The sequence below is a fragment of the Heliconius melpomene genome, chromosome 2 (genome assembly GCF_056956725.1).
Source record: "Heliconius melpomene rosina isolate 202511_hmr_F chromosome 2, ASM5695672v1, whole genome shotgun sequence".
Lineage (NCBI taxonomy): Eukaryota > Metazoa > Arthropoda > Insecta > Lepidoptera > Nymphalidae > Heliconius > Heliconius melpomene.
This window is the reverse complement of record NC_140390.1, coordinates 4,706,243-4,732,240: the sequence shown is the minus strand read 5'-3', so window position 1 is coordinate 4,732,240 and position 25,998 is coordinate 4,706,243. Positions and strand designations below refer to the sequence as shown.

At 34.8% G+C, this 25,998-nt stretch overlaps 1 protein-coding gene across 1 annotated transcript; it reads left to right on the top strand.

The window, feature by feature from the left end:
• Positions 1 to 289: 289 nt before the first annotated feature.
• LOC146540496 (nardilysin-like) lies at positions 290 to 25,116 on the top strand. Its single transcript, XM_085201204.1, has 24 exons — positions 290 to 588; positions 888 to 1,074; positions 2,556 to 2,696; positions 3,019 to 3,187; positions 3,654 to 3,862; positions 4,722 to 4,892; positions 5,709 to 5,830; positions 6,274 to 6,394; positions 6,952 to 7,029; positions 11,518 to 11,658; positions 11,839 to 11,968; positions 12,321 to 12,579; positions 13,026 to 13,160; positions 13,532 to 13,580; positions 13,928 to 14,029; positions 14,755 to 14,882; positions 15,347 to 15,476; positions 16,098 to 16,202; positions 16,916 to 17,059; positions 17,835 to 17,971; positions 18,088 to 18,232; positions 22,729 to 22,791; positions 23,204 to 23,305; positions 23,787 to 25,116. The coding sequence occupies exons 1-24, from the start codon at positions 416 to 418 to the stop codon at positions 23,976 to 23,978; spliced, it is 3,333 nt and encodes a 1,110-aa protein (XP_085057330.1). The 5' UTR covers positions 290 to 415; the 3' UTR covers positions 23,979 to 25,116.
• Positions 25,117 to 25,998: the final 882 nt, after the last annotated feature.

Here is a 25,998-nt window from a genome sequence, read left to right as displayed (position 1 = left end):
TAATTACATTACAGAAAAAAAATGACACCTGTATATATACATATATAGTAGTATAACGGTTATATATTATATATAAATAAAACATTTTACATGGTTCAACATCTGACTAATTGGGCGTTGATCCATGCTACCACTTTTGATGCCGAAGATTGTTCCCTATTATAGTATATTACAATATATTCCGTAGTTAAGTCTGTCACAATCATAACAATACTTTCGGTTCGTTTACAGGCTTGCTAAGCTTAAAGTATAATTTATGGTAAAATAAATAACTCTGCCCAATTTTATCACCTTGTCTATACTCAGTTGTCAGTTAACTGTCATTGCACAATAAATACCGCGAAAATTTTTGTCCGCCTTCATTCAAATTTCAAATAGCATCTGGTTATTGTACTATAAACAGATCTTGATCAGAATGTCTAAAAGTAAAAGGAATAGGACTCACCGAGCTCATAAATTTAAACCTGAAGTCAAAGTAGTCAATGGGACGAAGCCAATTTTAACTACAAGCAATAAAATTGCGAAAAGTGAGGAAATTGAGGTTCTCTCCGAGCCCATTAAATCTGCTTCTGATAAAAAGCTTTATAAGTGAGTATGGAGATTATAAAATACTTTTAAAATTTTTAATGCAAAATCTAATTGTTTTTATATTACGTACATGACAAATTATTCTATTATAATTTTTATTTTTATAAACGAAAGTATTAAAATAGGCACTAGATGTATGTAATATATTTAAAATAATATTTGGGTAGTTAAATTATTTAATGCTGTTTTGATTATGTAACTAAAACAGCAGTATAGTACCTTTAACTACACACATTTTTTTAAATACATTTGACCTTTATGTCTTGAATTGAACTGCAAGTTTGCATATTATCTTGTAGAACAATAAGGTTAGAGAATGGTCTAACTGCACTACTCATATCAGAACCAAGTAAGTCATCTACTAGCAATGATATTTCAAGTGATGAAGGAAGCAGTGATACCAAGAGTACAGACCATGGTGGTAAATCTGCTAGTAGTGATCAACTTGGTACCACAGGAGGAGACAATTCTGATGGAGAAAAGCTGGTAAGTTACATTATCATTTTGAGTCATTTTAGATCTTCTATTGAATAGACTCAAAGTCAGAGTTGTCTTTGCAATATGGAATAAATTCAAATTCATTTCATTTAATATAAATATATACCTAATTATGATATTGTATTTAAATATATTTGTTAATATATAAGTTAATTAGTATTTTAAGACTACAATATAGTATAAATTTATTTAATATTTTTTTATTTACATAAATATACTAATATACTAACTTAGATTTTTTAGATATTATAATATAAATCTATTATCTTAGGTAACCTTTCATATATTGTCTATAAAATCTATCACAATTTTGAGATTATTATTTAAAAATTACATATATTTTTGTCCCTAACAGGATATATAAATTATATTTTGCTACATTTATTTAAAACCCATTCATGGTCCCTTGAGTGGTTCAAAATGAAATGCTTAACATTTAACTAGTCCCCACTGGGCTATTTAACTAACATAGCAATTAATAATTGGGACCCTACACTATAGCAACATTTTAGAAAACTGCATAGAATACACTACAATATTTATATATATTTTTGTATATTTTGTATACATGTTTCATGTTCTTTACATAAATTAATATTTAGAATTTTTCACAAAATACTTATATAGTGAATTAATTAGATTTTTTGTTTTCACAATTTAAATTGTCAAAAGTAATTGATTTGAAATATCTCGTAAATATATCTATCTACCTATCGTAAATAATCGATTCGTAAACAAAAACACATTTTATTATATGTTTTTAAAATATATTGGTGAGGCCAGTTGTGGCGCAGAGGCATAAAGTGTGACTGTAAACTGACCTGGTTCGATCCCCAGTCGAGGAAATGAAATTTATATTTCCATTACTTCGCTCTGGTGTCTGGTGTCTGGTGGCGTTGAGTTCCGCCACTCAACATGCAATGCCTCCAGATTTCGGCGGGAAGTGAGGAACGAAGTGTCTTAACACAAGGTTCCCTCTGCCTACGCTGCTGTGGGCGACTACAGCGTGAAGCTGACTTATTTTATATGTTTTTAAAATATATAGGTACAATTTTTACATACTAAAATCGATCTATATAGTTATTAGTAGTGATTACACGTGATTGGTAGGTAGATAGACAGACTGATACAAGTTAGAGAGGAGGTTACGTCCCACCAAAATTGGGATTTTTTAATTTATTCCGCACTCTAATATTTTTCTAATTTTCCATTTATATGAATAATCGGGAATTCGGGAATATCATTACTATTGCAAGAGTAATAAAACAAATATATAAAAAAATTATGACTTAAGTGTTTTAAAGTTAAAGGACGTTTAACACGCAATGAGTGTACAGTAGAGAACAGAGTGTGCACTAGGTTCCCTCCGGTCTCTGCCTACAATATTACACATATTAGATTAAGCCTGAAACAGAAATCGTTTCGATTAAAACAAAATTCATATTTAGTAAAATTATAATTTGTTTTAGGCAGCGTGTGCTCTTTCTGTTGGAGTCGGCAGTTACAGCAACCCAGCAGACATACAGGGATTGGCGCACTTTGTAGAACATATGGTGTTCATGGGCAGTGAGAAATACCCAAAGGAGAATCAGTTTGCTTCGTTTGTTGAGGTAAATAGAAAATATTCCCGATTTAACGTCGAACTCCGCCATAGAACACGTAATAACTCGAAAAAATTGGTGGAAACTGAGGAGTGGAGCGTCTTAACACTATACCATTGCCTAAACTGCTCTATGCGGGATACAGTGTGAAATTGGAAAAAAATATATTAATTTTTGCAATCTTTGTTAAATATTACAAAGTTTTTTTATTATCAGTTTCTATCATATATAATATACATTTAGTTATTAAATCTGTTTTATAATATAAATAAAATAACCATTTTTACCTAAGTACTCTTAGTAAAATTCTTTTAACACTCGTTTTAAATAGACAGAAGGTGGTTACGACAATGCTTCGACTGACAGCGAGGAAACAACCTTTTACTTCGAGGTACAGAACAAACATCTCCCAGAAGCTATGGATATATTCAGTCAGTTCTTCATAAGTCCACTCATGAAGAAGGAGGCTATGCAACGCGAAAGAGAAGCTATACAATCTGGTAATAACCATTATTTATATAGAAGAAAGTAATATATTTTATTTTATACTTCTAAAAAAATAACAGACGTTATAGAAGTACTTACTTCCTGAAAGTTTAAAAATCTTTTTTAAAAAGACTCTTTTGTCTTGAAAATATTAGACAACTAAGTAATACTTAATTCACCACGTAAATAATACAATTAAATAATATTTCTACTAACTACGAGTACATACTCGTAGTTAGTAGAAATATTAACACTATGAAGAGCAACAGGACATCTTGTTGCTCTTCATAGTGTTAACAAATTCATACACGCAATAAAAAAAATGCATTTTCATTTCCTGGCTCTAGTAACAAGACAAAATGCAACATACAATTCCGGAACCCAACAAGCAATGTCTCGAAAATTCAGTGGAAAGCAATGAATGGAGTGCTTTAACAAAAGGACCATAAAAAAAATTACTACATAATTTTTCTATTATAGAATTTTCATTGGCCTCTCCGTCGGATGCAAATCGTAAAAACCAGCTCATCTCATCCCTTTTCCCCGAGGGACACCCAGCTAGAACATTTGCTTGGGGTAATATACGCAGCTTGCGCGACGATGTACATGATGATGACAAATTGTACAAAGCTGCCCATGACTTTAGGAAACGCCATTATAGCGCCCATAGAATGACTGTGGCTGTACAGGTTGGTTGAGTGGGTTTGAAATGAATAGTAGCGTTAGGTTGATTAGGAATTTTTGTGTAGATATTGGTTCCTTGAAATACATTCGTAAAAAATGAAACACCTTTTTTTTTAAAGTTTAATATTAAGAATAAGTATAATGATATCTACAAAATTTCCAAAAATGTAATTGAAAATCGAATATAAAAATACAATTGATGTTACAATATTTACGCAAGTGTTTTAATTTTTTGCCGGTCTATTATAATCAGATAGTATTTGTACTCAAAAAACATTGTGTTATTAAAGAAGACCGGTAAAAAATTAAGACACTTGTGTAAATATGTAAAAAAATCGATTTTGTTATAGTCAATTCTTATCGTAAGAAAAACTATTTTTTACTTTTTCATAATTTGAGTACATTTTTAACATGTTATTGAGCTGCGCCTATGAAACTTTCAAAGATTATTCTATTCTAATATTAACAATTTTTTAAAAATCTCCAGTATTTTTTTTCGGTATGGCCCTTGAAAGTTTTTGATAAAATTTTGCTTAATTAAAAATGGTATTCGTTTCCCTGTTATAATCTTCGAATATTAAAATTATTTCAGTGCTAAAATCTTTTAATTCTTGTCTTTATAATGATTTCTTTGTTTAATATATTTTTCTCTGTACATACGCATTTCTTTTGTATGTTAATAAAAAGTAGTAATTATAAGTTTGTGACTTTCTTAGAAATTAAAATTAATAGATAAATATAAAACTGCTGATTAACAGATAATTATGAAAAAGTTAAAAACGGACCACATGTCTATAGTGTTTAGTTAATGTATATACATATATTAACTAAGTAACATCTTTCTAACTTTTATATAATTTACAGGCCCGTATGGATCTTGCAGACCTAGAGAAATATGTATCGAGTACGTTCGGACATATACCTAACAATAAGTTGCCAGCCGATGACTTCAGTAAATTCGCTTTCAAAAAAGAAATGGTTACACCGCAATTCAAAGAGATTTATTACGTGAAACCAGTTAGTGATATTACTGAGGTAAACAAAATAATGTGTTTTACCGCTGTACAGTGTGCACTTTTTATTTATATTATGTGTAATAACTACTACAAATTATCCTATATATGACTGACTCAATAAAAAGGGCGTAGGGGTTCGCCACCCAATTCCCATGGCGAAAGATAGAGAACGGAATATCCTAACACTAGTTTGTTCTACATACTAGTATGTTCTTCTATAAGCGAAATATAAGTAAATAAAAAAAACTTGAAGTTTTCATGGCTTTTACCATACCTACCTGATTAAATGTTATGATTGTGTAATAATTACATTCGTTCATTAGTGGAATCTCAATTCTATTATACCTCGAATGTATCACAATACTTCTAGTACATTACATGTAGAGCACTAGATGTACATAGATTGTAAATATATGTAGCAGATGTGGACCTTAGCTCATACGGTGTAAGAAGAAACGCCCTATTTATTTACAGTGATCTAAAATAGTGCACTAGAATTTCTATGCTATTTTCGTGTAAAATGCCAGAAACATAAAAAAAATAATTACAGATACAGTACGGTATAAAAATCTACAGTACCGTTAACAAGTTTTGGCCGGCCATGAATTTTTGCTCATTGTTCACTCGGGAAGAGGATTAAAACTAAGAAAAAATCGCCATGACTTGTTGACCGTACTGTGGAAGATATTTTCTATTTGAAAATATAGATATAAGTTTGCACTGGAATAAAAAACATTTTTTTGGAAATTTTCAGCTTTATTATTTTATATATAAATATACATATGTTTTTATATTTTTTTTGAATTAATTAATAGTTAATTTGTTTTTCTTCCAGCTACATTTAACATGGTGCATGAGATCATTGATTTCCGAATACAAATCGAAGCCGCACCAGTACGTGTCGTTTCTACTGGGGCACGAGGGACGCGGTAGCCTTCTCTCCTATTTAAGGAAAAAGTAAGTTAAAATCAGCTTCACGCTGTATCCCGCACACAGCAGGGTAGGCAGTGGGAGCCTAGTGTGAACACACTCCGCTCCCCACGTTCCGCTGAATTCTAGAGGTAAGTAAGTTAAATTATATGTATATTTTCAGATACACCATAATATATCCTTGTAACATTAATTGTTGGAATTTTGTAAGGATTTTAATATATTTATTATATTTGCCCAATTTGTTTATTTTATCTTTCATCTTTTTAAATATAGCGTCTACTGGCTAAAGACTGTTTTAATATTATATACTTACTTCCTTATATTATAGTGCTGCATATATATTTTGTTGTTATTTATTTCTTTCATAATTGTAAACACAATCAGTTCCGAATCGAACCCGCATACATCGCATTTATTAATCAATAAATAATGAAAAATCTATAATTATATTTTTTTATTTATCTTAGAGGATGGGCGCTCGGTATCAACACGGGTAATTCAGAAAGTGCCATAGAATACACTTCTATGTACAGCCTGTTCTCAGTACAAGTTCTTCTTACTAAAAATGGACTTGATCATGTCGATCAGGTAGGTATTCAAGATAATTATGAAAAAAGCTTCACGCCATATCCTGCATACAGCAGGATAGGCAGAGAGAACTACGAGGTTGTCATGGCGTTTCAAGACATGAGTCTTAACACTCCGTTCCCCATTTTCCGCAAAATTCCGGAGGCATTGCGTGTTAAACTCCGCTAGAGTTCAACGCCGCGCTTTGCCTCAACACCAGAGCGAAGAAATGAAAATATAAATTTAAATTAATATTTCCTGACCTCGAGGGGGGTCGAACCTACAGCCAGTCGATTTTGGAGCACACTTTGTGCTAATGCGCAACGACTGGCCCCATATGATTATAAAGATTTCTATATAATTTTTGTAGGCAGGTGGAAATTAATGTTAAGACATTCCGTTCCACTTCTCGTCTTATCCTTGAGACATTATTATTAACGGTCTACCAAGCGAAGAATGTAAATAAAAATGACTATTTAAATATAGTATATTAACAATTGTTATATATGTCTTATATGTAAATAATGATATTTTTTTAATTAATATTAATGTAATGTAATGTTTTTTTGTGTAAACAGGTGCTTGAAGCTATATTTTCGTATATACAAATGTTGAAAAAGATTGGACCATCGGAACGAATTTATGAAGAACTAAAGGTAAATTGAAAATTTATATAATTATGAATTATTTGGGAAGTGACGATGCACAGCATCTGTGAGAGGGCGCTGTATACTTCCCTTTGATTATCCATCGATTTTCACTTCCGGTTGCTGTCTTCGACCAATCAGCGATCGCCGGAAGTCACGTGGTCTCAGGTGGTAGGGCGCCGGAACGTATAAAAGGCGACACTACGCTTCTTACCTCATAGCGTCGTTATTTCCCAGTTATCAAATATATAAAAAAATCTGTTCTCATCATATATATATCGGGGAAGCAGATTATTTAATAGTTGCCAGTTGTCAAAACCAGATGGCGTTGCCTGCCACTCTGACGGGACACCGATCGATGACAATCAGAAATGGGATCGGAAGCTCCGGTCCCAACCACCTTATTCTACGACATATATAAAAAGTCTGTCTATTTTTAGATAAGTCTTTTTTATTTATTTGTAATAGCATAATTACTAACGTTGTTGAAAGGTTATAATCGCTGGGAGCATATCCTAAGCGAGTTAACGAATAACAATGGATAAATCTGCGTGGGAGTTTCTTTTGGCTTCTTTCGACAATTGCAAGCGAATACTCGGAAGAATTAGACACAAAGATTCCAAGACAATTTCAAAGCCTCCTGGCAGGAAAAGTGCTTCGAACACGGAATATCGGAGGTTCATTTTCCCAATCCTGGAGGAGTGAGGATAAAGGAATTGTGGATTTGCTGCTTATTCATGGTTACTGCCATCGCTGTGAACGTCATAACATTTAGCAATGGGCGTCATAGTATTTAGCAATCACGGGATCTTCTGTATGGCCTCTTCGGCAAAAATTCTAGCCAGTCACCTTATCTTAGTTGCCTTAAGAGGGACTCGGGCTATTACTTGACGTAAGGTATGTCCAATTATTTAAAGTGCATTTATCCGTACATTAGAATTTAAAAAAGCTCGGTACTATTTTAATGCTCTCAATTGTACGGAAGGGGGGCAGTTATAAGGAGGCTGCCTCTGAGCGTAACAGAGGCAGTGGCTGATGGTTTGGGCTCCGTAGGCCCTTCCCGGTTTAATCGCGGAAATGCATCTAGCCATTTACCTCCATGCCGCCAATAATCCTTTTCCAAAATTATTTGAAGCAGTTAGACCTTCGTCAACCGTACATGCATCAAAAATTGAGAAGCATTCGTTGAGTATAAAACTCTAGCACGTTTAATTATACATCAGCAATTGTCAAGTATCAGTGCATACCGGATATCGGTAGTATGGAGTGAGAACCCGCCGACGGGTAACACAAACCCAGAACTTAGTACAAGGGTATTGCATGATTGTTAATAATTTTATTTAAATGTAACCGTATCTTCCTGTATACAATTGTGTTAAGAAATACGGAGGCTGCCTATGGGTATATCGGAAACGGGTATAGATGGTTTGGGGGCTCTGAAAACTCGTTCTCCATATCGTCTGAGAGAGATCCAATAATTTATCCAATAAGAATTTTCAAGCGGTTCGAGGAAGCAAGGATAGAAAATAGTTCGACTCACGTTCGACAACTGATAAAGCAAACCAATAAGAATTTTTCTAATAGATAACGAAAGGTTTATCAAAAAGAACAAAAAGTTTGATATATGGATGGTTGAGTAATGGATAAAAAGAAGCAATATGTCAAAACTAAATTAAAAAACTGACTAAAATAGTGGGTTCAAGTATTATAAAAAGTCGCCGAAACCTAACGTACTATATAATAGATACCGTGCATCCCTGTGGTGCATTCGAGTAGCCATCAGAATTGAAGCTGATGTAGTGGAAGAAATTTATAATCCAGCTAGAAGAAAAGCATCCAGCTAGAAGAAAAGCATCCAGCTAGAAGAAAAGCATCCAGCTAGAAAATGCGAAGGCGACTGATGTTGGTATTTGGAAAAAGAAGTAAAATTAGCATCTAGCAAGAGTAAGAAGCAGGAGAAAGAGGAAAAGGCAGCTAAATAATTCAGAAGACATATCGAGACCAAATTAAAGTCGCCAGTTGAGCGACTTATTACTGAAGTTGTCAGATATGACAGAATATGAAATGCGAGAATTACAGACGACAACCTTTTATTACTAAGTTGTTGGATACGACAAAGTATGATACACAATAATATTGCAAAAAGACTATCAAGAAGTTGCATTCGTTTTTGGTAACTTTGGTTCCAAAGCTGAGGAAAGCTAATGAAAATAATCGTCTTCATGGGACATGAGGGCTGTGTAAAGGTAGTTACATATATACCTTGGCGATATCCACGTGCGTAACGTAGATATTCCGCCGCATATTGCCATGAGTTTTGCATAAACTGAACCTGGCTAGCGAGGTATACACGTAGTCACAACTCCAATATGGCGGAGAGCATGTTGGATTTCTACGACATCATTAAGTCCTGGGAAGTCGGACGTTTAAATTGAGTACATCTGTATTTAAATCGTATATTTTGTCACTGTGAAGTTGCTCCTAAAAGCGAATTTCAGAGAGTGAACTATTGTAGTTCTAAAATACAGCTAAGAAGCGATAATTGAAATATTATAAAATTGATAACTTTATATGTAAATGTATAGTAGTATCAATTACTTATAACTTTATTACACTTCGAAGAATGATATAATCATTAGTCGGCCTCAATTTTGTTGAAAAACTAATGAGCTCATAAACTCACATTTTCTAACGCATCGTATATCAAGTCCAGTTTGCTTCAAAACTGTACATAAGTAGCAGATAGGACATTCATATCATGAATTGTCGGTCTGGTTGCGGATCGGGTAAGCATTCATTGATGCTTTTGTGAAGTTGTAATACTCGAAGTATGTGATAATGAAACCAAGTCTTAAATTTTACAAATGCGTTGAAAGGTTTGACCAGGTTAAGAATATATTATTGGGCTAAGTACAGAGTATTTTATAGAGCATTCTATTAAATACTCTAGTGTTATTAATATGCTGTACTAATGGCATCAATTACAAGGTAAAAATTAACTCGGGTAACTATTTCATCATCATCATCATCATCAGCCTGTCCTCGTCCACTGCTGGACGTGGGCCTCTCCAATGGCGCGCCGCTGGGCTCGATCTTCGGCTCTCTGCATTCGGCCGTTGCCGCCACTTTGCGGACATCGTCACCCCATCTAGCGGGAAGACGTCTTTAATTACGCTTGCCAAGGCGTGGTGTCCATTCTAGAACGCGTCTCTATTTACTATAAATTTATTATAGTTGGTAAAAAAGGAAGTATGGAGTTGGTTGCCGGTTCTATCTACGACCTGCTGTCTGAGCCGGAGATAGTTTCCAATAGACCGGACGACATTTTCATTGGCATTTCGATCCTGCTCGTACTTCTAACATCATATTTCGTTCAGAAATATTTTGGTGAAACAGGTGACCTGTCGAAAATTACGCTCTAGAGACGGTGGTGTCATCCTATGAAATGTTTTTCTAGGTTCTACATTAAGAAACTAGCTGGACTACCGGAAACAGGCTACAAACAAAAGGTAACAATTTTGTGTGTAACTTAGAGGTGAGGCTACGCAAGGGCTTCATGAATAATAATCAATACTTATATAAACAGGTTATTAAATTATTATCAAAAGTGAGCACGTCTAGCTTTATTATTTAGACGGTTATGCGAGCTTCCTTTCCTACTCATGCTTATCAGCGAGTTGCGAATCATCTTCTAAAATTTGTTTGTATGCAAATTATAAGTAAATCTAATAATTGAAGTTAGATTATTTTGGCTCAGCTTCCGGCAGAGCGATTATTAATTGAATTAAAAAATTAAGCAATTTACAATTTGCTTATAAATAAAACAATGTTACTCATGTTTTTTGTGGTTTTACAGATCAATTTATCTCAAGGTATCAGAATCAATTTATACAATCATTCTGATTTAGATCACATAGCGTCGTGCGTGGTCACCAGGAGTTATAAACACGTCTCTCACAGATGCTGTGCATCGTCACATCCCAAATAATAGTACAAGTTTTACATAACAATAAAAGTTGTATTATTGTGGAGAGACGATGCACAGCATCATTTTAAGGCTCCTGGTGAGAATCTGCTATGAGGTAAGAAGCGTAGTGTCGCCTTTTATACGTTCCGGCGCCCTACCACCTGAGACCACGTGACTTCCGGCGATCGCTGATTGGTCGAAGACAGCAACCGGAAGTGAAAATCGATGGATAATCAAAGGGAAGTATACAGCGCCCTCTCACAGATGCTGTGCATCGTCTCTCCACAATAATACAAGTTTTATTGTTATGTAAAACTTGTACTATTATCCATGTAATATTATAATAATGTTGTTTATTTTTATACTGACAAATTCAGAGTAGATGAAAAAGAGTAGTAAATCACTACTTTTTACATTCATAGGGAGAATTTTTTTATAGCTCCGTAGGGTCCATTCAGGAATTAATCTTCGATCGAATTCGATCCGACTCGTCGATCGTACTGTACCATATGCTATAAAATTATTTTTAGACAACAGAAGAAACAAGTTTCCGTTTCGAAACGGAAGCAGAGCCTGCGGACTATGTGGCGGCTATGGCGGATAACATGCACTTGTTCCCGCCAGAACATTATATTACGGGGCATAGATTATATTATAAATTCGATCCTAAGGTAAATATTATTTTTTAATATATTTATAATTGAAAGGTATAATACTTACCAAGCCGCACTGCATTGTTATCAATTATTGATTTCTTATAATTTGCATTTTATATATAAAAATCATTGTTATTAATCCTATATTATATGTGCAATAAAGATTTTATCTTATCTATTTTTTTTATATTACAGGGTATAACGTCACTTCTAGACGGTATGACGGCGGACATGGCCAACGTGATCATAATGTCCGACAAGTACTCGAAACCGATACAATACAATGCTAAAGAGAAATGGTTCGGCACTGAATACAAAAAAATAGGTGTTTATTACATATTTCTCTTCTCTTTATCTATCATGATGTGGAATAGTATCTGATTACAGCAGCTCTTGTTGTCTTTCAAATATCAATGTTTTCTCAAATTCAATTCAAATTATTTTTATTCATATAGATAGACCCTTACAGGCACTTACGAATAGTCGCGATTTTAATAAGCCAGTTTACAAAGCAGATCTCACAATAGAGAAGAACGGCAAGAAAGTCCATGTTTGCTCTTTTTAATTATAAATTAATTATAACTTTTTAATTATAAATTAACTATAATTATAATAAAACGACGAATTATAAAAAATTTAACGAAGTAATCTAATATGTATAAATTTTTTTCTTACAGAAAAACCAAAATCATGGTTAAATAAATGGTTGCACGTGAAACCCTACAAAGAATTTCATTTGCCTGATAAAAATATATATATTACACATAATTTCGACATCGTACCGCCCGCGCCCGCGTACCTTGAGGAAGCGGAGAGACTCGGCATTGATTTATATAATAGTACCGATAGAGATATTTACAAGAAAGTGTCTAAAAGCGAGAAGAAGACTAAAGTGTTGTCCAAAGGTGATTTGATAGCGACGGTTAAAAATTTTAGGTATGTATAGTATAAAACAAATAGTAATATATGTGTATTTTCTTAACTACAAACTGTATTTCGCGTATAGCAAGTAGAATGGCCTCTACACCTAGTGTTAAGACACTCTGTTCTCCACTTTCCGGTCAGTTTTCGAGACATTGCGTGTTGAGTGGCAGAAGTTAACTTTCATTGTCAATCATACGTCTTTGTAAACAATTTGATATTACATAGTACGGTAAGACGAGTCGTCGGCCGCCCTAAATTCAGCTTTCTGAACTTTTGTGTTTTGTTTATTTGATAAGAAAATGATGGTCTTGACAGACAGACTCTTATAAGGGTTCCTTTTTTCCTTAAAAAGGTACGGGACTGTGCAGTCATCTGCAGCTAACTTCAGAGCGGCGTCGATCGTACTGCAATGGAAAAGTTTATTTAAAACATTTTTTAAATTAATTATTCTTTTGCAGATTGGATCAACCAAATTTACTACATAAGAATAGCAACATGGAGGTGTGGTACAAACCAGACTTCAAGTATCGGCTCCCCATGGCTTTATTGTATTTCTACTTCCTTACTCCGCTCACCATGCTATCGCCACGAGAGTAAGATTTTTTATAATTAACATACTTATATATTAATGGTAAATAATTTAAATTTGAAATAATAATAAAAAAATAATGTAAATGAATAAATCAACTTTACGCTGTATCCCGCACACAGCAGGGCAGGCAGAGGGAACCTTTTGTTAAAACCCTTCGTTCTCCACTTTTCTGGAGGCATTGGGTGTTGAGTGGCGAAACTCAACGCCGCGCTTTGCGTCGACTCTAGAGCGAAGAAATGAAAATATATTAAAATTTAAATAAATATTTCATCTCCTCGAGCTGGAATTGAAGCCACAACCAGTCGCGACCACGCCACGTGACCTCTAATTAATTTGAAATTAATATAATTTTGATTATTTGACTTGTTTCAGCGCTTGTCTTCTCGACCTTTGGTCTGATGTATTACAACAAGGACTCAAGGTATACAATATATATATTTTCTTAAATATATTATTATTTACTTCAAAGGAAGCTGTATTTTTAATTTTACTATATGATATACACTGAATATGTTATTTTCATTTCCTCTAGCAACAAGACAAACCGCAGCATTGAGATCAGTTACTCAACACTTCCCGATAGACTACCCCTACCTGCATTGTTATATGCGGGATACAGCGTGAAACTGAACTATATTTTTATCAGTTTTTTTTATTAGCTAAAAACTTTATTAATTTCGTTTTGCGTCACTATATGTTTTACGAGAAACTATATTGTGAAAAACTGTATATGGCAATAATTTTGTTTTATTTTTTCAATTGTAACAGGAACAAGTGTACCCGGCGAATATGGCGGGCTTATGGAATTCATTATATGTTTCTGACAAAGGTTTGACGTTGAGAGTAAACGGTTACAACCAGAATCTACATGTAAATATAAACATTTTAACATTTTATATATTGTATGGATTTAAAAAAAATAATTACAGTTTTTAATAAAATTCCAACCATATCCCATAAACAGAAACTAACCAAACTCATAGAATTACCCTTGAACTGTACCCTTTGAAATCGGTCGACGGGATATTGAGTTATTCGTGCATTAGTCGCGCAGATACTTAATGTAAATTTAAGACTTATTTAATGTTTTCATGAATGCCTTTGTTAGTAGTGGACCAAATTATAATAAGACCACACGGGACGCCCCAGCTTTCATATACCTAAAAAAGTCGTCAATATCGGTTCACCGCGTTAAAAGTTCTGAGGTAACAAACAAAAAAAATACAGTCGAATTGATAACCTCCTTTACTCATAGAAGTCGGTTTAAACGTTATTATTATTATAATCATAAAACTTGAGGCCAGTCATGGCGCTGGGGCGCGAAGTGTGATTGTGAGTTCGATCCCCACTCGAGGAAATGAAATATTTATTTAAATTTATATTTACATTTGACCTCGACACCAGAGTGAAGACTCCGGTGACCTCGACACCAGAGTGAAGACTGGTGTCGAGGCAAAGTGTAGCGATGAGTTCCGATCCGATTCGATTCGGGTCGATTCTCACATCATTAGCCATCTGATCCCCACGAATGTCCCCACACTGGGATGTGGTAGTGGGTTCGATCCTTACCTCAACCCACACCCTCGTGCCCCCAGCTGCTGATAGACCTGGTGTCGCGCGAGATGCACGCGGGGCACCTCACGCCGCAGCTCTTCGAGGCGGTGCGCGAGGATCGCGCGCGCACCTACTACAACTTCCTCCTCGACCCGTCGAATCTGGATAGGTATGTTTGAGTGTGATACCTTTTATTTTTTAGGATTCCGTACCTTATTATGAAATATGAAACGTATGTTAATAAAACACTGAGTAAGTATTGTATTATTATTTGTAATCCTTTTTTTGTATATACTTCATCTCTCTGTCTGTTAATTCCATTATCTGTCAAGATTACCTCGACTTATTTTCTTCAAGTCAACCTAATCAAAAGATACGACAGGTTATGCTATTTTGAAATGAAGTGAAATTGTCCCCGAAATAAAACACTATTATAAGTTTTTTTTACATTGACCTTATTGTGTTGCCCAAATATAAAATTTCGTAAGACAAGCTTCAAAAAATTCAAAAACTGAGATTTCTCAAGTTTTATATAAATTATATTTCCTGTTAACCTACAATCGTAAACCAAACAAATACCCAAGCGAATACGATTTAAACTATTATATACACTGAATTAAATACTTGTTACAGAGATATCCGGAGGGATGTTATTCTGGAGCCCTATATATCTGCGAGAGACACCTACGCCATCGTACAAAATATTACGTTTTCCGAATTGAAAGAATACACTCACAAGTTGTTAGAGAAAATGTATTTGCAAGTAAGAATGGCTTTATGTATATTACAATTTGAATTAAAAAATATATTGTTTATTGTTTAGAGGCCGTCATGGCACAATTTTTATTTATTAATATTTTCATTTCTTCTCTCTGGCACCAAGACTAAGGCCCGGCGTTGATTTTCACCACTATGTGCGGGATACAGCGTGAAATTTTATTTTAGCTTTACGCCGTATCCCGTATATAATAGGGTAAGCAGAGGGAACATAGTGTTAAGACATTTTTGAACATTGACTTAAGACACTCCACTCACCTCTCTATTTTCAGGACATTTTTTGCGCCGCGTCTTGTTTGGTTTTTTGACCAGAATAAAGAAATGTCGGTAGTTTACTCCCACGAGTGGGAATCGAACCCATAACGGTAACGGTTACAGTCGAACGCTGTGCCACTGCGCCCCTAAGACCTCAACATTCCTATTCACTAAGATGTAAAAAAGTTATTTCTTTATTTAATCGTTATAATATAACGATTAAATTATAATAAAAAAAAGAAATAATGAAATATTTCTCCATGTTTAATTATTATAAATAAGCAAAATGGTGCTATTTATATCGATAAATATTACTTAATTTATTATTTAAAATTAATAAATACTTTTTAAGGTACTTGTACAAGGCAACCTCGCCTGGAATGAAGCTATCACGATATCTGAGAATGTGCATAAAACTATAAAATGGAAGCCACTGTCTGAGAAGGAAATGCCTGAGGTATATAATAATTTATCTTATATTTTTGCTGTAAAACATAAAAACTGCTTAAGTTTTTCTCCCATAGCCGGGTAGGTTAACAAAACCTAGTGTTGAAACACGTCGTTGTATATATGTAATTAAAATACAATATTTCCCCCGAGTGGGGATCGAACCCACAATCGTTGCGTTTATCAATTCGATACGAGCTCATTGCGTTATGATAATAGTTCCGAGCTTATGTGAAGAGAAATACAGCTTTTTAAAATTGACAAAGTTAAATTAGTGGGCTTAAACACTCATTTTATGTGTAATGAACTACAAATTTTAGATTGTACTGTTTTTTTCCTATGGTATATAAAAAAAAATACAGTTTTCGGTTATTTATTTGTGCTGTAAATTTTCCATTCATTAACATAAAATCCATTATGAAATTAAATCCATGGAAATTAAATAGCCTACGGGTTTTAATTAAGCGGAGAATTTCCTACAAAATCCGACAATAGGTTTTAATGACTGATACTGTACTTTGGAACACAGAACGTGTTTCAAGGGATTTTAGACCTGGAAATTGGATATTAAGTTCAGCTTTACTACTCCATTATTAAGTCTGTCCATACTAATAGATACCTAGATATCAAATGAATCCTAAAAGAATTAAATTTCTTTTTTCTATATTAGGTTCAATGTTTGTTTAATGTTTCTATTTTTTGTTCTAAAATGATCTGAAACAGATAAGGGTACATAAGTTGCCATTAGGAGAGAAACGTGTTCGAGTTGATAATTTTAACCCTTCATCTACTAATAGTATAGTGACAACATACTACCAGGGTGAGGTAGCTAATCCTAAAGATACCGCAACTTTGGAGGTTATTATGGTATGTATTTTGATATTTTTAAAAATATAAATTAGAATTATTTTATTATTGATAAGTTGCATTTTATTTATATTAATATTATAAAGGTGAAGAATTTTATACACGCGCAAATCTCAGAAACTACCCAAATAATCTAAAATAGATTTTCGCATTTATGTATACATGGTACGTGATGAAATTGAGTCATAGATAATTACTACAGAAAAGTTGAAGATTAAAAATAATATTAGTAAAAAAATATAATTTTATTAAATTACCAAACTTGAATATATATGCCAATTTCGTCATTGTAAAGCTATGAGATTACGTCTCCCGTCATCGTACATCCACACGTGATCGCATATGCGCAAGTGAAGTCACATATTCATACATTCGGTTACATCCACATATGATATTATACATCCACGCGTTCACACCAGAGCGCACATTCACACGTGAGCTCACACATCCACATACAAGATCGCACATCTACACGTTAAGTTACCACTTTAATCCACACATGTGATCATACATGTACTCACATATCTCCATTCCACACCTGAGATCACATTGACACATGTGATCACACATCTACATATGAGAACATATAGATACAAAAAAGAACACAGAGTAGAAAATTTGTGATCTAATCGTTAAATGTTTTTTGTTTTTTTTTTCCAATGAGGAAAAAGTTTTTCCAATGAAAAATATTTCCAAGGGGTTACTTATGTATTAAAAATGAAAAAATAGAATTTCTTCACTAATTACTGGATTCTTCTTCTATTTACGATTGTAGATGCTTATGGATGAGCCAGTGTACGACACGCTCCTTACTAAAGAGCAGCTCGGCTACAGCGTGTTCGATACGATCAGATACAGTTTTGGTGTTCTGGGCTTTTCTGTTACTGTCATCACGGAAGTGGATAAATTTAGGTACGTCCTTGACAGTACTTTTTGTTTGTTAGTAGCGGTCCCGTTAACCATATTAGATAGTTGACTCATCGACTGTATATATAATTAAAATAACATTATATACAATTTCCATACAGCGTATCGTACGTAGATAAACGTATAGAGGCGTTCCTAAAGAAGTTCGCTCGGGACACGCATCGGGGCGGAGAGAAGGCGCTCGCTCCAGTGCGGCGCGCCCTCGAGCAACTGAAATATACTTCTGATAACGAACTAAATGACGAGGTCATTGTTTTGCTTTGTCTCTTTTAACTTGTTAACCTTATCTTGTATTGATAATGTGAATTTTGTTGTTATTATATAGTTTTAGGGGCATAAAACCTAGTGTTGAGAGACTCCGTTCCCCATTCCATTTTCCGCCGAATCCTGAAGGCGTTGCATGTTGAGTGGTGGAACTCAACGCCGTGCTTTGCCTCAACACCAGAGCGAAAAAATGAAAATATTAAATCAAATGGACATCGTACCTACAACTTGTTGCGTCTACAGTCACATTTTGAGCCCTTGCGCTACGACTGGCCTCTAGGCCAATTTATGATTGAAATAATTATTTTGCTTAGTTTCTTTTCATTAATAAAATTGTCTGGTCATTGTGAATTTAGTATTTATTCTATTATGTCATTTATAGCTTTTAATAATATATAAAAAAAACAACCCTAGCAACCGTCAAACAAACATGTCAGAAAAAATTTTCACTGTTGATATAAATTAATAAATAATTTAGAAAAAGTACAAAACCATAAGAAAATGGGATACAAAAATATGATCTGGATTACTAGAATTAAAACAAATATTGGTAAAAGATGGCACAAGAGTAAAAAGTAGTGAAGGATGCCAGGAGGACAAGTGCACTCCCAACACCATGGGCGGAGATGTTGCCCTTCGAATCCACAACCGCCGTCTATCGCACTGCGGGTTCGGAGGGAGGAATGTCAGAGTCGGAAGGGCCGGCTTTAAGACCACGCCGGCGCGCCGACATCCCACCATCGGAGGGTTTGGAGCCAGGAGTGTCGAGGATGCTCAACAAGGCTCCCGCTACCGGTGGTAAAGTGCCTCGCATGAGATGGTCTCAACAACTGAATGAGAGTGTCATGCGTGCGTACTATAGGGCAACAGAGGGGGGAACTAACCTCACTGCGTATCGTTCAAGGTTACTGTCTATGTTTTAGGAGCTTGAACCAACAGCGACCGTTACTGCACAGCGACTGTCGGACAGGGTGCGGATCATTCAGCGACGTCATCTGCTGGATGAATCCGTACTGGAAAGGCTACGCTTGAGCTTTCAGCAGGTCAATACTACCAACAACAACAGTTGCGACATCCGGTCACAGTTCCAGCACGCCAACATTGAGTCGCAAGGTAATATTGAGTTGTCTGTGAGTGCCCAGGATGATGAGCGTTTGAGGAGAAGTTTGAAAGATGCTATTTTGGATTATGGTTCCATTCCGGTAAATCTCAGACCAAAATTACCTCGTTTGCCTATGCATAGACGTAACATAGCACTAGTGAGCATTCTAGATCAACATTTGCCAAGTGATTTTAACAACTGTAACGATCTTACTGTTACGCATTCATTGTTGTATTGTGGTGCTGTAGCTGTATGTCGTGTTGCTGGTGTACAGTTCCCAAATAAAAGGGGTACTAAGGCGTCAAAGCATACGGTGCCGGCATGGCAGTACGACACTGAAAAGCGTATCAATCTGACTAGAATCCTCATTGGTAAGCTAATAAGTTTCAAGACGAGTAATCGTCGACCGAGGGTCATGCGGTTTGTGGCGGAAGCATTTGCTGGAACAAATTTAAAGCCCAGTGAGTATATGGCTAACGTCACAAACCGTATTGACTTTCTGAAACAGAAGCTCTATGCATTGGCAAAACGCATTAGAAGATATAGAGAACGATGGGACCGATACAATCAGAATAGAACCTTTCAAAAGAACCAACGGAGTGTATACAGGAAATGGGAACGTTCTGGGGATAGTGTGGTTAATTGCGAGATACCGAATCCAGATGCTAGTGCTGGTTTTTGGCGTAGTATATGGTCGGCTCCTGTTGAACACACTGAGGGTGAACGGTTTTGTGATATTGCGAAAAATTGCGAAAATATTATACCAATGAGATCAATAAAAATAAGCGAAATTGACGTGAAGTGTGCTATTCGTTATGCTAGTAATTGGAAATGTCCCGGGCTAGACGGGTTGCATAATTTCTGGCTTAAGTGGTTTCGCAGTTCACATTCCGTTTTCGCAACACAATTCCAGGATGCCCTTGACTCTGGATCGTTACCAACATTTTTGACAACAGGTGTAACATTCCTGTCATACAAATCCGGATGTACCACGGAGCCCAAAAACTGTCGCCCTATAACATGCTTACCTACCATCTATAAGCTCCTTACATCTATTGTGAATAAAAAAATCACACAACATATTGTTCGTAACAAAATTTTGGCACCGACTCAGAATGGATGTAAGGCTGGTGGCCGTGGTACAAAGACACTTCTTCTCATTGACACAACTATAAGCCAACAGGTAAGACGGAACAGGAAAAATCTCACTATAAGAAGGCATATAATTCAGTGCCACATACTTGGCTCTTGAAGGTCTTGGAGTTATATAAGATTGATATTACTTTGAGATCATTTTTGGAGGCTTGTATGGGACAATGGGTCACTGTCCTTCGTCATCTAGGGGAGTGTGATATTCCTGCAACGTCTGAACCGATAAGGATAAAGAGGGGTATATTTCAGGGTGACAGTCTGAGTCCTTTATGGTTTTGCCTAGCTCTGAATCCTCTTAGCACTTTGTTAGAGGATTCAGGTTTAGGCTTTCGTCTTCGCCGGGGGGGTAAGGTCATATCTCACTTGCTGTACATGGATGATCTAAAATTATTTGCGTCAAAACGTTCTGATCTTATGCGGCTACTAATGGTTACTCAAACTTTTAGTAGTGATATAAGAATGGAATTTGGCGTCGATAAATGTGCGAGCATGCATGTAGTGCGGGGGAGTGTGATAAGATCTGATAGTATTTGCATTTCAGATTCTGTTTCCTTCAGAACTCTTGGTGAAGGTGAGACTTATAAATATCTTGGAATGTCTGAAGCATTGGGTATTGATGAATGGAGCATAAAGCAATTGGTGAAGGAGCGTTTCTTTGGTCGCCTGAAAAAAGTGCTTGGCAGTCTTTTATCTGGTGGCAACAAGGTGCGTGCTTTTAACGGTTGGGTTATGCCACTGTTAGCCTATACTTTTGGCATTGTGAGATGGACACAGACTGAGTTAGACTCTGTAGATCGCCAAATACGTAAACTGTTGACGACATACCGAATGCACCATCCGCGTTCGTCTTTAATGAGACTGTATATCCCGCGTAAGTGTGGAGGTCGTGGCTTTTTAAATGTCAAGAACCTCCATAACCACGAGGTATGCAGTCTTAGAGAATATTTTCTCAAGATTGACGTGGATATGCACAAGGATGTGGTAACAGTTGACAAAGGCCTTACTCCTCTTTCCTTGGGCAAAGAGAACTGGCGTCGGCCTGTAGTACTTACTACTTCTAATCGCATGGCTGTATGGAAGAGCAAGGAGCTGCATGGTAGATTCCATAGAGCCCTAGTGGGCCAGGACGTGGCTACTGCTTCATCATTATCTTGGTTACAGTTCGGGGATCTTTTCGGAGAAACTGAAGGTTTTGTCTGTGCAATTATGGACGAAGTTATGAAGACACGGAACTACCAGAGACATATTATGAAAGATGGCACTATCGACATCTGCCGGGCGTGTCATCGACCTGGGGAGTCCCTCAGACATATTGTCTCTGGTTGTTCTCATCTTGCTAATGGTGAGTAATGCATAGACACAATCAAGTAGCCAAGATAATACACCAGCAACTTGCTCTTCAATATGGCCTTGTAGAATTTTAGGTGCCTTACTACAGGTACAATCCCATGCCTGTTCTTGAAAATAGCTGTGCTTTGCTCTACTAGGATCGGTCTATTATTACTGACAGGTATATTGTTGCCAATAGACCTGATATAGTACTAGTAGACCGAGGGGCGCGCCGCGCAGTGATTGTTGACGTTACTATCCCACATGATGACAATCTCGTGAAGGCCGAAAAAGAAAAACAATCTAAATATTTGGACCTAGCCCATGAGATTACCGCCATGTTGGATGTCAATGCGACTATCATTGTACCGATAGTGGTTTCGGTTAACGGTTTAATAGCGAAAAGCCTCGACCAACACCTTAAGAGGCTATCGCTTAGCTGTTGGATCAAGAACGGATACAGAAGGCAGTATTACTTGAGACGGCACGTATTGTGCGGAGGTTCCTCTCTCTGGAGCCCTAGCCACCGATGGCTTGGACCCTTGTCCCGCCCTCGGAAGAGTGGTTTTTTTATATTTTTAAATGTATTTTTTTTATAATAATTTATATTTAAAAATGTAAAATTGATTAACTAATTTAATAAAAGTATTTTGTATAAAAAAAATATTATCTGCTCTAATGCCTAACAGGCATATCTACTATATAACTTGCCAATGAAACGTGCTTACCATATTTCAATAAAGAATGTATTGATTTTCACTTTTTTTGTTTTGTTCAACAAAATATGACGTAAAACTTTTTTACAGCACCCAAATTTACCCAAAGGATAAATTATACATTTATTTATGACATTTAATTTATTTGCTTTAAATATAAATTGTGATCAAATTTACAGTTTGAAAGATATTGGAGTGAGATCGAAAGTCAAGAGTACCAGTTCCAAAGGCTATTTACTGAGGTAATTAATACATTATATTATATTGATCTACTTACTACTACTACTTTTGTTAAAAGTAAGTTGGTAAAAAATACATTTTCTTTTAACTAATAGAATGCTATATTCATTTCATTTTTAACCCCCGACGCATACAAAGGGGTGTTATAAATTTGTCGTGTCTGTGTTTATCTGGAAGTCCGTCTGTAACTCCCAAACGGATGATGCGATTTTAAACTAGTTTTTTTTGTTGTACATTTGTTTGTAGTTTAGTGTCGGGGATTCCTTACAATAGCGGTACATATATTTTGAATTTATTAAAAATATTTAGATATTTTTGTCGATGGTTTTATTTATTGTGCTTTTATTATTATATATATATATATATATATATATATATATATATATATATATATATATATATATATATATATAGGCTGAGGCGGTACAGCAAGTGAAAATTGAAGACATCAATAATTGGATCGACAAACACTTCTCCTCCGGCAACAAGAGGTTGTTTAAGAAACTTTCTATTCAGGTAATAATTAAACTCCGTTTTTTCATTATTAATTAATTGTGCTGATAATAAATGTGTGATGATGAATGAGACGAGACTTAGTAATCTACCTAACTCCATGTTCTGCCAAATATTCACGTTCGATTAGGAATCGCTTAGTCACTGTGCCTCGATGGTTTCTATAGTTCGAGTTAGAAATATGAAAATTTTTCGATTATTTTTTAATTCGATGAGAGGCCAGTCGTGACGCAGGGGCACATGCGTGACTGTGTAATCGACTGGTTGTGGGTTCGACCAGAACTCGAGGAAATAAAATATTTATTTACTTGTATATTTTTATTTCTTCGTTCTGGTGTCGAGGCACTAGCGCGGCGTAGAGTTCCACCACTCAACACACAATGCCTCCAGAACTTAGTGGAAAGGAGGGAACGGAGTATCTTAACACACCCTGCTGGATACACATGTAAAGCTGATTTTTTATTTAATTGATTTTTTAATTCAGATTGTCGGAAACAAGCCCGAAAATGGAAATGAAACAGCAGAAGAAACAGAACCGAGAAGTTTGAAACTCCATTATTTAAATGCAACTAATTCCGGGGATCCAAAAGAAGACAAAAGGAACTTTATCATGGATATCGACGAATTCAAGAAGAGTTTACCTTTTATTAATATTCCTAAAGCTGAATTGCCTTAACAAAAATGTTAATCATATGCGTATAAAGGGAAGGGAGGGGGGCCGGGTGGTCAGTGCCCACCTCAAAACAGTCTGGTGCCCACTCGACACGAACAAAAAATCATCGACACGAACAGATATCTATCTGTTCAAAGCTACAGTCATGTCCCCCCACTCCCAAAAAAAACATCTAGATAAGCTAATGGTGCTAATTGAATATACATGCATTTAAATATAAGAATATTAGCTTAAAAAAGTAAAAACATATGTACGCTTCGCATATATACTATTTTTATTAGTGATGTAACGAATATCTTGCAAATGTTAATATAAAAAAATAAATAGTTTGAATATAAATGTAATTGACAATTGTAATCGAATTATTAGCTTTTCATTTACTTTATTATTTGTTTAAATATTTATGTCCTCTTTGGATAATAAGTTTTAATATTAGGGCTTTTACTAAATAACAATTAAATTAATTAGAGTTTAAAAACTCTGTAACGTAAACTAGATTAAAATAAAAAAAAAACAATATTTGCTTTTGCGAATTTTCATTTTACATGCGTTACATCACTATTTTGTACATCCGTTATTGAAAATGATATTACAATATTTCAAATTTATTTTGTTATTGATTGTTGTTGTTTTATTTTTTTTATTTGTACATACATAAAATATTTCTAATATTGCTCATTTTTACTTTAATATTATTCTTCTCGAATAATGTATTTGAATTATTTTCAACCCTCGCGACTTGTGATGTTGATATATGTATAGTTGACAGTTTGACTACTACTGAATTAGCTTAATTATGTATAGACTTTTTTAGGTGGTTGAACTAAGTCTTAACAGTTTTAAAAAAATGTAATTTTAATATTGTTGTTATATGTATAATAAATATAGGTTTTGTGATCTATATATTTAATATTTATCTAAAATGCAATAGCATAAGTAAGTGATGTATACGCAATTAACATGTGTTCAATAGTAATGGAAGGAATTTTCTAAATATATAAGGTCTTAAGTTATAATTAAGGTAAATGTACGGGAGTTCGGCAGTTTAAGGCTCTCAAAACTTTAAACTATTGTAAATACATTAAAGGTTATATGAATTTGCAAATTTTAGTGTGATCAAAGTGGGTCTTTTGGCAGTAATTTAATGTGTGAATTATGCGGTTTAACTTAACCTGAATTTTTATATTAATTTATTTGTGGACCTCTAATTTGAACCCTACTTCGTGATAAAATTTAGCTCTGTTTCTAACTTCGTGAGTTTGTGTCCCCTTTCGGGTCACAAGTTTTTACCTCGCGAGTGAGGTTTTATAATAAAAAAAACTAACACCTTTATTGGTTTTGATTGTAAAGAATTTGTAAATAAAAAAAAATAGGTAGATCAGCTTAACGACATTAAAACTTTTATAAAAAAAACAAATCAAATTAAATCATCTTCACGCTGTATCCCGCACACAGCAGGATAGGCCTAGGTAGGTAGGTAGGTAGATAGGTAGGAACCTAGAATAGAATAGAATAGAATATACTTTATTGCACACATAAAAGAAATATATAGAAAGAACAACACAAATAAAATTTAAAGAAAAACACGTATGCAAAGGCGGTCTTATTGCTTTAAGCAATCTCCACCAGACGACCTTTGAAACATTACGGAAAAATTGTAATGAGGAGAAAGGGGACAACGTCTCAGTGTAAATCTTATGAAATATAATTAATTATTATATAATATATAATAAACTAAGTCAATAATATAAAATAAACTTACATAAAATGTGTTTAATGTTTATATACTTTACACATACATACATACAAATATTGAAAAATAATATATACTTACACATATATACATACATACATAAAACGTGTTCAAAAATATATACATAATATAAATAAAAACATAACCTAGTGTTTTTAAAACACTCCGTTCCCCACTTTCTGCGGAATTCCGGAGTCACAGCATGTTAAGTGGCACAACTCAACGCCGCGCTTTGCCTGAAATATAAATTTAAATAAATATTTTCTATTT

What these genes read in the sequence shown, in the direction of transcription:
- LOC146540496 (XM_085201204.1), top strand. Translation starts at nt 416, where the DNA reads ATGTCTAAAAGTAAAAGGAATAGGACTCACCGAGCTCATAAATTTAAA. An exon ending in GTTACAACCAGAATCTACAT is followed by an intron (nt 14,030 to 14,754) that starts GTAAATATAAAC and finishes TCGTGCCCCCAG; the next exon opens with CTGCTGATAGACCTGGTGTC. An exon ending in ACGGAAGTGGATAAATTTAG is followed by an intron (nt 17,972 to 18,087) that starts GTACGTCCTTGA and finishes ATTTCCATACAG; the next exon opens with CGTATCGTACGTAGATAAAC.